Source organism: Cherax quadricarinatus, chromosome 47 (genome assembly GCF_038502225.1).
Source record: "Cherax quadricarinatus isolate ZL_2023a chromosome 47, ASM3850222v1, whole genome shotgun sequence".
Classification (NCBI taxonomy): domain Eukaryota; kingdom Metazoa; phylum Arthropoda; class Malacostraca; order Decapoda; family Parastacidae; genus Cherax; species Cherax quadricarinatus.
In genome coordinates, this window is record NC_091338.1 from 24,162,471 (window position 1) to 24,178,070 (window position 15,600).

The following is a 15,600-nucleotide window of genomic DNA, read 5'->3' on the forward strand; positions in this document are numbered from 1 at the left end:
CAGTTTTGACAACAATATGAATATTTTCTTTGGTTTATATAAATTAGATCCATTTATAATTAATAGAATTTGGGAAGAATTTAATAATGCACTGGACAAATAATAATTTTTAAAATTCTTATTTCTTGGATAGAATAGTTTGTTGGTGGGTTGTGTGAAGGACCTGTCTAGTTGGGCCGGCAGGCCTGCTGCAGTGTTCCCTTTCTTATGGGGTGCGTGTCAGGTGTTCCTTTGTTGTGGGATCTGATAGTGAGGTGTGGGCTAGACCGTTTATATACCTTCCTTTGATGCTCTACTTTCATTGTTCCTTGATAATGTGAGTAGTCACGAAAGCGGTTGGAATTTCTCTATTCTTTCACAGTGTTTTTTTTGCATATTATGAAATCACCTGTTTACTGTGATCTTATTATATATATATATATATATATATATATATATATATATATATATATATATATATATATATATATATATATATATATATGTCGTGCCGAATAGGCAGAACTTGTGATCTTGGCTTAAATAGCAACGCTCATCTTGCCATATAGGACAAGCGAAAATTTGTGTATGCAATAATTTCGCCAAAATCATTCTGAACCTAACGAAAAAAATATATTTCACTGTGTTTGTTTAGTATTAAATTATTGTAAACAAATCTAAAATATATGTAGTTGGGTTAGGCTAAAATAAATTGTTCTTGTTATAATAAAGTTAGGTAAGTTTTCTAAGTTCCTTTTGGTGCAAAATTATAAATTTTTACATCAACATTAATGAAAAAAATATATCTTTAAACGTATAAGAGAAAATTTTAGAAAGGACTTAATTTTAAATGAGTTCTTGCTAATTGACATATATATATATATATATAAATAAATATATATATATATATATATATATATATATATATATATATATATATATATATATATATATATATATATTCAACAAGTCGACAGTCTTCCACCGAGGCAGGGTGACCCAAAAAAGGAAGAAAATCCCCAAAAAGAAAATACTTTCATCATCAATCAACACTTTCATCTCATTCACACATAATCACTGTTTTTGCAGAGGTGCTCAGAACACAACAGTTTTGAAGCATATACGTATAAAGATACACAACATATCCCTCCAAACTGATAGTATCCCGAACCTCTCCTTTAGAGTGCAGGCATTGTACTTCCCATTTCCAGGACTCAAGTCCGGCTATATAAAAATAACCGGTTTCCCTGAATCCCTTCACTAAATATTAACCTGCTCACACTCCAACAGATCGTCAGGTCCCAAATACCATTCGTCTCCATTCACTCCTATCGAACACGCTCATGCACGCCTGCTGGAAGTCCAAGCCCCTCGCCAAAAAAGACCTCCCTTACTCCTTCCTTCCAACCTTTTCGAGGACGACCCCAACCCCGCATTCCTTCTACAGATATAAATGCTCTCCATGTCATTCTACTTTGATCCATTTTCTCTAAATGACCAAACCACCTCAACAACCCCTCTTCAGCCCTGTGACTAATACTTTTATTAACTCCACACCTTCTCCTAATTTCCACACTCAGAATTATCTGCATAATATTTACTCCGCACATTGCCCTTAGACAGGACATCTCCACTGCCTCCAACCACCTCCTCGCTGCTGCATTTACAACCCAAGCTTCACACCCATATAAGACTGTTGGTACTACTATACTTTCAAACATTCCCTTCTTTGCCTCCATAGATAACGTTTTTTGACTCCACATATACCTCAATGCACCACTCACCATTTTTCCCTCATCAATTCTATGATTTACCTCATTTTTCATAAATCCATCCGCCGACACGTCAACTCCCAAGTATCTGAAAACATTCACTTCTTCCATACTCCTCCCCAATTTGAAATCCAATTTTTCTTTATCTAAATCATTTGATACCCTCATCACCTTACTCTTTTCTATGTTCACTTTCAACTTTCTACCTTTACACACACTCCCAAACTCATCCACTAACCTTTGCAATTTTTCTTTAGAATCTCCCATAAGCACAGTATCATCAGCAAAAAGTAACTGTGTCAATTCCCATTTTGTATTTGATTCCCCATAATTTAATCCCACCCCTCTCCCGAACACTCTAGCATTTACTTCTTTTACAACCCTATCTATAAATATATTAAACAACCATGGTGACATTACACATCCCTGTCTAAGACCTACTTTTACCGGGAAGTAGTCTCCCTCTCTTCTACACACCCTATCCTGAGCCTCACTTTCCTCATAAAAACTCTTTACAGCATTTAGTAACTTACCACCTATTCCATATACTTGCAACATCTGCCACATTGCTCCCCTATCCACTCTATCATATGCCTTTTCTAAATCCATAAATGCAATAAAAACTTCCCTACCTTTATCTAAATACTGTTCACATATGTGCTTCAATGTAAACACTTGATCTACATATCCCCTACCCACTCTGAAACCTCCTTGCTCATCCGCAATCCTACATTCTGTTTTACCTCTAATTCTTTCAATTATGACCCTACCGTACACGTTTCCTGGTATACTCAGTAAACTTATTCCTCTATAATTTTTACAATCTCTTTTGTCCCCCTTCCCTTTATATAAAGGGACTATACATGCTATCCGCCAATCCCTAGGTACCTTCCCCTCTTTCATACATTTATTAAACAAAAGCACCAACCACTCCAACACTAATGTATATATATATATATATATATATATATATATATATATATATATATATATATATATATATATATATATACATATATATATATATATATATATATATATATATATATATATATATATATATATACATATATATAATGTCGTGCCGAATAGGCAGAACTTGCGATCTTGGCTTAAATAGCAACGCTCATCTTGCCATATAGGACAAGTGAAAGTTTGTGTATGCAATAATTTCGCCAAAATCATTCTAAACATTACAAAAAAATATATTTCATTATGTTTGTTTAGTATTAAATTACTGTAAACGTATTTAAAATATATTTAGTTGGGTTAGGCTAAAATAAATTGTTCTTGTTATTATAAGGTTAGGTAAGTTTTTGAAGATACTCTTGGTGCAAAATTAAAAATTATTACATTAACATTAATGAAAAAAAAATATTTTTAAACGTATAAGAGAAAATTTCAGAAAGAACTTAATTTTATATGAGTTCTTGCGAATTGACCAGTTTTACATATTCGGCACGACATTATATATATATATATATATATATATATATATATATATATATATATATATATATATATATATATATATATATATATATATATATATATATATATATAATCATTTACATTATAACCCGCTAAGTGGTAGGGATACTTCGACTGTGTCAGGATCCAAATCATGTACTTTTGACATTATTGCAAGATTTACTTAGGACAACTTTTCTGTTTGCTAGAGTTTTATCAGTGACTTGATAACTCTCTTGCAGAGCAAAACGTTGCCTTCACGAATATTTGTTCTGTAGCCTCGGGACTTATAGCGGGTCAAGTGGGAAGCAACAGCAGACTTAACTGTGTTGGACACCATCAGGAGCGATTATACACTGTAGATACAGTAACTGCACCAAGCACGATAGTTCAGGGCGTCTTCATTCAATGTTACTAGTGAAGGGCTGTTGATCTAAGGAAGAGAAGTTATCTTCTACTTCGGCAGATTTCAAAGAGATGTGACCCTTACTGGTTTAACGCCTCTTCATCATCACTGACACTATCATGATAGTAATTATGATATTATTGTAGCTGTTGGTAATAGAGTTGTGTTTATTATTAAAAGTTGTAATAGTTGTAGTACTAGTGGTAGTAGTAGTAGTACTAGTAGTAGTAGCAGCAGTAGCACTAGTAGCAATAGTAGAAGTACTAGTAGCAGTAGTAGCACTAGTAGCAGTAGTAATAGTACTAGCAGTAGCAGTAGTAGTATTAGTATTACCAGTAGTAGTAGTACCAGTACCAGCAGTAGTAGTGCTAATAGTAGCAGTAGTAGTAGTACTTGTAGTAGTAGTAGTATTTGTAATAGTTGTAGTAGTACTTCTAGTAGTAGCAGTAATAGTAGTACTTGTAATAGTAACAGTAGTAGTAATAATTTTAATAGTAGCAGTAGTAGTAACACTTGTAGCATTAGTACTTGTAGCAGTAGTTATAATGTTAATAAAATAAACACTAATAATAATAATAATAATAATAATAATAATAAAGTAATATTCTACTGTAAAATGATTAAAATATTTCTGTGATGATCAGGTCGGTGTGACTTCTACACATCAAGAGAAAGTTTCATGCCTTTCCTCTACTGCATGATAGCCTCCAAGAACAGCCCGCTGGTTCCTGCAGTAAGTAAAAGGTACAGTGGAAAAGAAAACTGGTGCAAGAAACTAACAATATCCTTCCCTTCCTTGGAACAAGCCCCATTAAATCCCTTTTACCCAGGCATTGTTTCACCCCAACCTGCTATCTATATATACGTCGTGTCGAATAGGTAAAACTTGCGATTTTGGATTAAATAGCAGCGCTCGTCTTGCCGAATAAGGTAAGCGAAAATTTGTGAATGCAATAATTTCGCAAAAATCATTCTGATCCAAACGAAAAAAATATATTTCATTGTTTATTATTAAATTATTGTAAACTTGTCTTAAATATATTTAAATGGATTAGGCTAAATTAAATTGCGCTTGTTATAATAAAGTTCTTTTGGTACAAAATTATAAATTTTTACATTAATTTAAATTAAAAAATATGTCTTTAAACGTATACCTGGAAAGGGCTTCGGGGGTTAACGCCCCCGCGGTCCGGTCTGAGACCAAGCCTCATGGTTGATCAGGGCCTGATCAACCAGGCTGTTACTGATGGCCGCACGCAAACTGATGTACGAACAACATCATGGCTGGTCAGATACTGACTTTAGTCGCCTGTCCAGTGCCTTCTTGAAGACAACCATAAGGGAGATTGATAATCCCCTTATGTAAACTGAGAGGCAGTTGAACAGTCTTGGGCCCCGGACACTTACTGTGTTGCCTCTCCTGCCGAGTGTTTTGCTTTCATAGGGAGTGATTTTCGTGTGCAAGTTTGGTACTAATCCCTCTAGGGTTATCCAAGTGTATGTTATCATGTATCTCTCTCGCCTGCGTTCCAGGGAATACAAATTATGGGACTTCAACCGTTCCCAGTAATTTAGGTGCCTTATCGTACTTACGTGTGCCGTGAAGGTTCTTTGTACACTCTCCAGGTCAGCAATTTTTCCTGCCTTAAAGGGGGCAGTTAGTGTACAGCAGTATTCCAGCCTAGAGAGAGCGATTTGAAGAGAATCATCCCTAGTTCTGACGGTTCCCATCCTATCATTTTTCTAGTAAATGCGGTAGATACATTGTATCATTCCCAGGTCCTTCACATTGCTTTAACACACTATTGTATGGTTAGAATTTGTTTTATACCCTGATACAGCTTTAATTTCATCAACTTTTCCGTATCTGAGTAGCTGAAATTTCTCTTCATTGAACTTCATATTGTTTTGTGTGGCCCGTCTGAAGATTTGGTTGATGTCCTCTTGAAGTCTTGCGGTGTCTTCGATGGAGGATACTGTCATGGAAATTCTGGAGTCATTCTCAAAGGAAGGCACGGAGCTATGGCTTGCATCTCTGTCTATGTCGATGTGAGGATGAGGAATAGGATGGTAGCAAGTACTGTGTCTTGTGGAACAGCTTTTCACCGTAGCTGCCTCGGACTCTAGTCTATTTACTATTACTCTTTGTGTTCTATTTGTTAGGACGTTATAGATCCATCTACCAACTTTTCCTGTCATTCCTTTATCACACATTTTGTGCGCTATTACACCGTGGTAACAATTGTCAAAGGCTTTTGCAAAGTCTGTGTATTCTACATCTGCATTTTGTTTATCCTCTATAGCATGCACGACCTCGTCATAGTGGTCCAGTATCTGGGACAGGCAGAAGCAACTTGTTCTAAACCCGTGTTGCCCTGGGTTGTGTAACTGATGGGCATCTAGGTGGTTGGCGATCTTGCTTCTTAGAACCCTTTCAAAGATTTTTATAATATGGGATGTTATTGTCTGAAATTCTTTGTAAGTGCTTTGATGGCACCTTTGTATTGGGGCTATGTCTGTTGTTTTTAGCGAGTGTGGGATGACCCCTGTGTCCTTGCTGTCTCCATAGAATACTGAAGGCACGTGACAGGGTTCCATGAGTCAGGGCCTGGGACAGAGTGCATGGGCATGTCATTTATTGTCTTTTTCAGAGCTTTTCGGCGTTAGGATAATATCAGAGATTTTTGAGATGACCAAATTTGGGGTCTCGTTCATAAAGAATTAATTCAGACTGTCGACCTTTAGTCTGGGTAACGGCTAGCTAAGACTGAGTCTTATTGGGACTTTAGTATCTCACTCATTTCTTGGCTGTTATCTGTGTATGTCCCATCTCACATAAGCAGGGGCCCAATACTGGATGATGTTTTTCCCTTAGATTGGGCATAAGATAAGAAGTATTTTGTTTTTGTTTTTCAGTTTCCTTTATGGCTTTTAGTTCTTCCTGAGAGGTCTCTTGTAAGATTCCTTCAGCTTAACTTCGATATTTGCTATTTCACTGATCAGTGCCTCCCTTTGTATTTCAGATGTATTGGCCCCCCTCAGCAGCTCTGTGATTCTTCTACTTAGTCTGTATAAAGAGCGTCTCTCTCTAGTTTACATCTCTCTCTTTTCTCAATGGAATGTGCCTTGAGCAGACCTAAAGAATCATATTTAAATTTTTCTAGGCAAAGGTTCGGATCCATGTTGTTTAGAATATTTTCCCAGTTTGTTTCATTTAGGACATGGTTGACTTGTTTCCATTGTTTGTTTTTGTTATTGAAGTTGAATTTTGTGAAGACACCCTCATGACTGATCACATTTTGCTGGTCAGGAGCCCTGTGCATACATGTCTGTACCTCTATTATGTTGTGATCTGAGTGTATTGTGTTTGATACGGTGATATTATGTTGTTAGTGAAGATGAGGTCCAGCGTATTTTCTAGTTTAGAGACTCTTATATTTACTGGTATGTTTTTTCAAGACTGGTATACGGCAAAAAGGCATGATTCGTTAAAGAATTAGCCTATACAGGTGCCCTATGACTAGAATCGTAGAAGCCATTTCATGGGTCCTAGAAAGGCCTGATAACTTTCAAAAGTATCAGCTTCAATCTTTCAAAAGAGTGTATTCTACTTCATCGACGACGGAGAGTAAAACTGAGGTATGGAGGTGCACATTTGACAATTTCATGAGTAAAAAAATATGACAGATTTATTCCTGTTTCAGACGGCTTAAATATTTCATTACAGATAGCACAGTACCCATTAAGCTTAATTTGTGTTCAAAAAGTCTGTCAACATACTGAATTAGTTAAAACATATGAAATTTTTCGAATACATTTGATAACTGGAGAGTGTCTCTTCTGATTGTTGTGATATCAGATGTGGTAGTCTTATATGATGGTAGAAATATTGTCTGCACTGTTGCAGGCAGAAGGTCTTACGGAAGCATTATCAGTATTGTACTGGTAATAATCAACAGTGTCATATTTACTGCTCAAATTCCGAAGGAATAACACCTATTACTGATCATATTGCATTATCCGTTTGAGTGGCACTTGGGGGTACGTAGTGCAATGTTGGTAAATGTTCTCTGATTTTGATTCAAAATGAATGTGCGCTGTATGAATCTATAAATAAGGTTTAGTTCCCTTTCCTTCTCTGCCTAATTTAAAGGACACTGGGAAGAAAAGTGTTTGCCTTTAACCATTACTGCACTTGCAAAGACGGCAGCCATTTTTGGATACTTGATTTATATTTAATCATTATTAGTATGGACATGCAAAAGATGACTTCATTTACCTAAAAAATGGTTGCTACTTTAAAACTTTATTATAATACTCAGTATTCATGTTGATGAAAGTCTCTTAGAGTGGAACAATATAAGGCGACCACCGTGGCAGCCATTTTGGAGTTCTCAAATTCCTGCAGAGTAACAGAATGGCATTCGCTGGATTATCATTGCAGATACTTTAGAGGTTAATATACGTTAAGAACAATGATGCACCATTAAATTTCAGGTTATTCTGTGCTTCCACCAGATTATTAATAAATATTATAGCACATGAAAACAAACAATTAGATGATTACTGTTTATTTCCTCCTCAGAGTTGAGAGGTGGTTTACCGTGAAGCTGAAAATTAACAGCAGTCTGCTAATGTTGTCTATTTATTGTATCCATGGGAGATGGTTTGTGCAGGTGATAAATTTACATTACTCTTTTGTGACTGATATATATTTTGCGTATTACAGGATTACCTGGATGAGGGAGGCCGGACTCTATGATTACTGGATGAAAAGTCTAAAAAGCAATTCTACAGTGTGTCTACGCCCTCCCTCTAAGATCACTGTCAGGTCATCTCTCGCTCTCTCCAACGTCTGGGTAATTACTGCTATCTTGTCCATATTCGTAAAGCATTGTGTATATGGAAGATATGCTCTGTATATTATAGCACTGCATGCGGCTTTCTCCTGCTGGCTCTGTCTTGATGACAACATGAATTGCAGGGAATGTTTGTTGTATATGGTGTCGGCCACGTGCTGGGTCTGCTGGCACTGGGAGTCGAACTGCTTGCCCACCGTTTCAGCCCCACTCACTGATCCTCGTCTCGAATATCGCTGTTAGTGATTCCTTCCATCTCCAATCAAAAGGGTCCGGGTTCGATTCTAGGTGTATGCAAGGCATTCGAAGTTGCCAAACCCCTACTGGCAGAAAACATCCCTAGGAGCTAAACGACGCTTGTGGGTCGCATCCTGGGGTGGTAGATAAAGCAGCACATTAAAACAAGTTCAGTTTTACAGCGGAGTGATCTTACTATCAAAATAGTAATTCACACTAAACAATTTAGTTAATGTCAAGATATGTTTAAAATCCTGACTGTCAACACTGCCAAGGTTATTTTTTTTTCCCGTGGGAGACACCTAAAACTTAACTGAAATATATTAGCACAGTCGGTGACGGTACTGTTAAAAAAAATTAGTATTGTTTTCAAATATATAGGTCAGTCATTGTTCGCAATAATTAGTTTATAATGTCAAATCCATGTTTAAATCTAAAAAAAAAAAAAAATTCAAAAGGTGGAATTAAGCATGTCTTATTACAAATTTCATACTGACTGAGGTCACAATTATTTACAGTTAACTTTTTCAGTTAACTGCACTATGAACAGTATATGATCGTTCTGTTATTTATTAAACCACTATTATCTATTCAGCAGCGTGGCTGGGCTGGGCCACAGTTGCTTAGTTAACTGGATTTAAAGCTAATCAACACTACAACACTCAGAGACTGATTGTCGTCTATGTTCCAGGTATCAGGAAACTTTAATAATCAGAGTAGTGATTAGAACTTGCCGAATAGGTCAAATTCCCTTAAAAATTAATCTTTCCAATAGATTTTCTTACAGAATGATAGATTTTTTGCATTGACAATAATATGAACATAATTATGTTAGGACTAAAACTGATTTACAAACCTTACCTCACCTAACCTAGCTTGAGTTTGAAACCTCACCTAACCTCTCTTCAACTAATGCATTTTTTGCTAAATTCTGATATATATATATATATATATATATATTTTTTTTTTTTATTATCACACCGGCCGATTCCCACCAAGGCAGGGTGGCCCGAAAAAGAAAAACTTTCACCATCATTCACTCCATCACTGTCTTGCCAGAAGGGTGCTTTACACTACAGTTTTTAAACTGCAACATTAACACCCCTCCTTCAGAGTGCAGGCACTGTACTTCCCATCTCCAGGACTCAAGTCCGGCCTGCCGGTTTCCCTGAATCCCTTCATAAATGTTACTTTGCTCACACTCCAACAGCACGTCAAGTATTAAAAACCATTTGTCTCCATTCACTCCTATCAAACACGCTCACGCATGCCTGCTGGAAGTCCAAGCCCCTCGCACACAAAACCTCCTTTACCCCCTCCCTCCAACCCTTCCTAGGCCGACCCCTACCCCGCCTTCCTTCCACTACAGACTGATACACTCTTGAAGTCATTCTGTTTCGCTCCATTCTCTCTACATGTCCGAACCACCTCAACAACCCTTCCTCAGCCCTCTGGACAACAGTTTTGGTAATCCCGCACCTCCTCCTAACTTCCAAACTACGAATTCTCTGCATTATATTCACACCACACATTGCCCTCAGACATGACATTTCCACTGCCTCCAGCCTTCTCCTCGCTGCAACATTCATCACCCACGCTTCACACCCATATAAGAGCGTTGGTAAAACTATACTCTCATACATTCCCCTCTTTGCCTCCAAGGACAAAGTTCTTTGTCTCCACAGACTCCTAAGTGCACCACTCACTCTTTTTCCCTCATCAATTCTATGATTCACCTCATCTTTCATAGACCCATCCGCTGACACGTCCACTCCCAAATATCTGAATACGTTCACCTCCTCCATACTCTCTCCCTCCAATCTGATATTCAATCTTTCATCACCTAATCTTTTTGTTATCCTCATAACCTTACTCTTTCCTGTATTCACCTTTAATTTTCTTCTTTTGCACACCCTACCAAATTCATCCACCAATCTCTGCAACTTCTCTTCAGAATCTCCCAAGAGCACAGTGTCATCAGCAAAGAGCAGCTGTGACAACTCCCACTTTGTGTGTGATTCTTTATCTTTTAACTCCACGCCTCTTGCCAAGACCCTCGCATTTACTTCTCTTACAACCCCATCTATAAATATATTAAACAACCACGGTGACATCACACATCCTTGTCTAAGGCCTACTTTTACTGGGAAAAAATTCCCCTCTTTCCTACATACTCTAACTTGAGCCTCACTATCCTCGTAAAAACTCTTCACTGCTTTCAGTAACCTACCTCCTACACCATACACTTGCAACATCTGCCACATTGCCCCCCTATCCACCCTGTCATACGCCTTTTCCAAATCCATAAATGCCACAAAGACCTCTTTAGCCTTATCTAAATACTGTTCACTTATATGTTTCACTGTAAACACCTGGTCCACACACCCCCTACCTTTCCTAAAGCCTCCTTGTTCATCTGCTATCCTATTCTCCGTCTTACTCTTAATTCTTTCAATTATAACTCTACCATACACTTTACCAGGTACACTCAACAGACTTATCCCCCTATAATTTTTGCACTCTCTTTTATCCCCTTTGCCTTTATACAAAGGAACTATGCATGCTCTCTGCCAATCCCTAGGTACCTTACCCTCTTCCATACATTTATTAAATAATTGCACCAACCACTCCAAAACTATATCCCCACCTGCTTTTAACATTTCTATCTTTATCCCATCAATCCCGGCTGCCTTACCCCCTTTCATTTTACCTACTGCCTCACGAACTTCCCCCACACTCACAACTGACTCTTCCTCACTCCTACAAGATGTTATTCCTCCTTGCCCTATACACGAAATCACAGCTTCCCTATCTTCATCAACATTTAACAATTCCTCAAAATATTCCTTCCATCTTCCCAATACCTCTAACTCTCCATTTAATAACTCTCCTCTCCTATTTTTAACTGACAAATCCATTTGTTCTCTAGGCTTTCTTAACTTGTTAATCTCACTCCAAAACTTTTTCTTATATATATGTTATATATATATATATATATATATATGTTATATATATATATATATATATGTTATATATATATATATATATGTTATATATATATATATATATATATATATATATATATATGTTATATATATATATATATATATATATATATATATATATATATATAAATAATCATATGATGCATAGTAGAGAATATAGCCTCAACAATAGTTAAGTATATGTCAGGGAAGAACAGAGCCCGCCTCCTGGTAGTGAGTGCTCTTCATGCAGGTGACTTTCTGTTGGCTGTTCCCAACTCCAGCCTATGGCAAACGACTCGACCCACAGAACATTCCCATTGGTGTTGCCCTTCGACTTGCGCTAGCCAAGGATTCGAACCCATGCTGTACTGGCCTGCCTCATGGTAAGCGAGAACCACATGACGCTTTAAACCACAGGACCACCCAACCCTACAAGAATGGTGCAGCCAGCACACAGCTAGCTGTTGGGCCGCCATCCGAGGGCATACGGAGGTGTGGGAGCTTCTAAGCTAATTTCATTCTCACCCCTGTTTAGGGTACTAGCCTCACGAGCAGCATTTATATATTATTGTAACCACGAACGAGTGGTTCAAACCCATGTTCGAATCCTTGGCTAGCGCAGTGTTGTTATTGATCAATACCACTCGTTCGTGGTTACAATAATATATATATATATATATATATATATATATATATATATATATATATATATATATATATATATATATATATATATATATAATGTGTGTGTGTGTTGTGTCGTGCCGAATAGGCAGAACTTGCGATCTTGGCTTAAATAGCAACGTTCATCTTGCCATATAGGACAAGCGAAAATTTGTGTATGCAATAATTTCGCCAAAATTTCTCTGAACCTAACGAAAATAAATATATTTCACTGTGTTGGCTTAGCGCTTCTTTTTGATTATAATAATAATTTCACTGTGTTTGTTTAGTATTAAATTACAGTAAACAAATCTAAAATATATTTAGTTGGGTTAGGCTAAAATTAATTATTCTTGTTATAATAAGGGCAGGTAAGTTTTCCAAGATTCTTTTGGTGCAAAATTAATTTTTTTTACATTAACATTAATGAAAAAAAAATATATCTTTAAACGTATAAGAGAAAATTTCAGAAAGGACTTAATTTTAAATGAATTCTTGCTAATTGACCAGTTTTACATATTCGGCACGACATATATATTAAGCAAAACAACCACTGTGAAAGAGTGAAAGGATAGTGAAATTATAAGTGCTTTCTTGACTTCTCTCATTATTAAGGAACTATAAAGACAGTACATCAAAGGAAGGCATATAAAGGGTCGAGACCACACCTCATCTTATTGCATGCATGTATATATATATATATATATATATATCATAGGTCAATTTATATATATTTTATTTTACATTAAATTAATAATATATATTTTTTTCGTTATGCTTAGTTGGAGTTTATCAGTTATGCAAAAAACAAAAATTAATTTTCCCTCTACTAATTCGGCAAAGACCGCCTTGTTTTATTGGCCAAACTGCGCAATTCTACCTACAACTCCTTGGATCAAGATCCTCTCTCCCTACCACCTCTTACTCCAAATCCGGACCATCCATATCTCACTACTCCCTCTCCATACCATACATTCTCACTATTATACCATTTATTCTCTCTCCCTACCTTCTACTTCCTCTGTCTACCATTTACTCCCTCTCCCTACCATGTAATCCCTCTGACTACCATCTACTCCCCATCCCTGCCATCTAGTTTCTCGCCCTACCATCTACTCTCCCTACCATCTACTCCCTCAAACCTGCTCAATACCTGTGGTTTTTACCTGCCGTGATAATAGGGACGCATCCCACCTACCCACAGTTTTCATTCTTATTTCATTTGCTCATAGGGAAATATCTTTTGTGTAGTTAAAGGCGTATAAGACCTTGAGTAAGGTAATGGGAACCACTCCTATGGCTTCTTAACATATATTTACAAGCAACTTATATTTTTTTAAATAAGGTATAAAGGTTATTCTTCAAGGTAAGGCAGAATAAAACATTTTGAAAGGTAAGCAGGTCTAAAATGGGAATATATGTTAAAACAATGGTAAAAACATTCTTAAAGATTAGAATACTGGAAAAAAATTTTATGTACACTTTTAACAATGGTAAAATTATTACATGGCAATCAAGATTATAATAGAATTAGAACACTGGTAAAAAAAAAGGATACATTTTAAACAATGGTCAACAATTTTCTATACCAAGTGTACAAGTTTAAATATTACATGATGAACAAAAATACATAAAAGGTAAGTATTTTAAACAATGGGGAATAAAGCAGTATATACAATATTAGGGAAAAAACGTGTTATCCAAAGTTCTGCAAGTTTTGCACTTGTCTTTTTTCGAAATTCTTGCAGCAGACGTCTGTCATTCCTGTCAAATAGATCCTAGTAAGTTTAGCGATTTTTGATAATAATAATAGGAATTATTATTATCATTATTAGCAAAGAAAACATATATATTAATGCTCTACAGACATTTCTGTGTAACATTACAAAGTGGACCGTCACTTATTTTCATATTATAAATGAAACAAGACTACGTCTCCAGTACCTTGGATCAAGACCCGCCCCCGTCCCTACTACCTCTTAACTCAAATTCCTTGATCAAGTTCCCCTCCCTCAACAACTCCCTCATCCTTCCACCTAAGACTACAGCGCCACTATCACCCATGCTCCAGCTCCTGGACCAAGACCAGTCTATCCCCAACACCTTGGATTAAGATCCACCCTCTCCCAACCATCAATATTTCCCCCTACCCTCTACACCACACATGACCACCCAAGCTCCAGTTCCTCGCATCAAGATCCACCTAAGACCTCCCTGCTGCGACTCCTGGAATCAAGATCTCCACTCCTCCCTACCACCATCCACACCTCCTCCTCAATCTCCACTCCTCCCTACCACCATCCACACCTCCTCACACTCCATACCTTTCCCCATGTTCCAGTTCCTGGACCAAGGTAGACCTAGCATATATCTTCTCATAAAGGCTTTTATATCTCCTTATAAACTTATTTTCCCTAATTATTATTATTATAATCAAAAAGAAGCGCTAAGCCACAAGGGCTATACAGCTTATTTTCCCTAAAATTTCCGAATCAGTCCGGTTAACAATTTCCTTCATCATATACTTTTTTTTTCCATATAACACTCTAATGTTTACTCTTTGTATATATTTAAATAAAAAGGAAAATACCCCTGGAGGAATAATGAAACTAATAGATTTTGTTTCTCGTTCACAGGTATAACATCCCAGGTAACATGTTCGCGGTGAAGAGGCTCTTGGTTTGAGGAATTAGACCGTTTGGTCTCCTTCCTCAGACCGTACCTAATACCCCCCAATCCCTCTTCCCTATTCCATCCTCTGCATCCTCCCTTTTTCCCTTGTCTCCTCCTCCTCCTCCTCCATTATTCCCTTCCTCTTTTCACCTTTCGGGATTTTTCCCACAGGCAATCTAGTTCCTAGGTAGGGGAAGGGTACCGTGGTCCATCCCATTCCGTTGAGATCTTGGCTATGGTGTAGTATGCCGTGGAATCTGGATCGCCTGGGGATGTCCCGATTCCTCTCCGGTCTCCCGAGGGGTGGCTTTGGGTGTCTTTCGGGTGACCGGTGTATCTCTGGAAGCTGCCTGTCGGATTCCAGGGGGTGGTAGCCAAAGGAGGTTTGCTTTGTGGCGGGTGTCCGGCCGCCCTCTCTTTTGTTCACCGAGGTGGCTCGGTGGATGTGAGGCTGATATCCTGGATTGCTGGTTTACTGGCATGAAGGGTAGGGTATGGCACGGGTTCCATGCCGTATCTGCACTACTTGCAGTGCTGATGTTCTCCTGGGCGTG

General features: G+C 37.4%; 1 protein-coding gene across 1 annotated transcript in view; it reads left to right on the plus strand.

Moving 5' to 3' along the window:
• The window catches only part of LOC128696573 (probable glutamate receptor), a 40,149-nt gene extending 30,983 nt beyond the window's left edge, over nucleotides 1-9,166 (plus strand). Inside the window, exons 7-9 of the mRNA XM_070094640.1 lie at nucleotides 4,272-4,371; nucleotides 8,357-8,486; nucleotides 8,612-9,166. Of these exons, the coding sequence (XP_069950741.1) occupies nucleotides 4,272-4,371; nucleotides 8,357-8,486; nucleotides 8,612-8,704 (323 nt within the window). The 3' untranslated portion in view covers nucleotides 8,705-9,166. The remainder of the gene's footprint in view (nucleotides 1-4,271; nucleotides 4,372-8,356; nucleotides 8,487-8,611) is intronic.
• The last annotated feature ends 6,434 nt before the right edge of the window (nucleotides 9,167-15,600 follow it).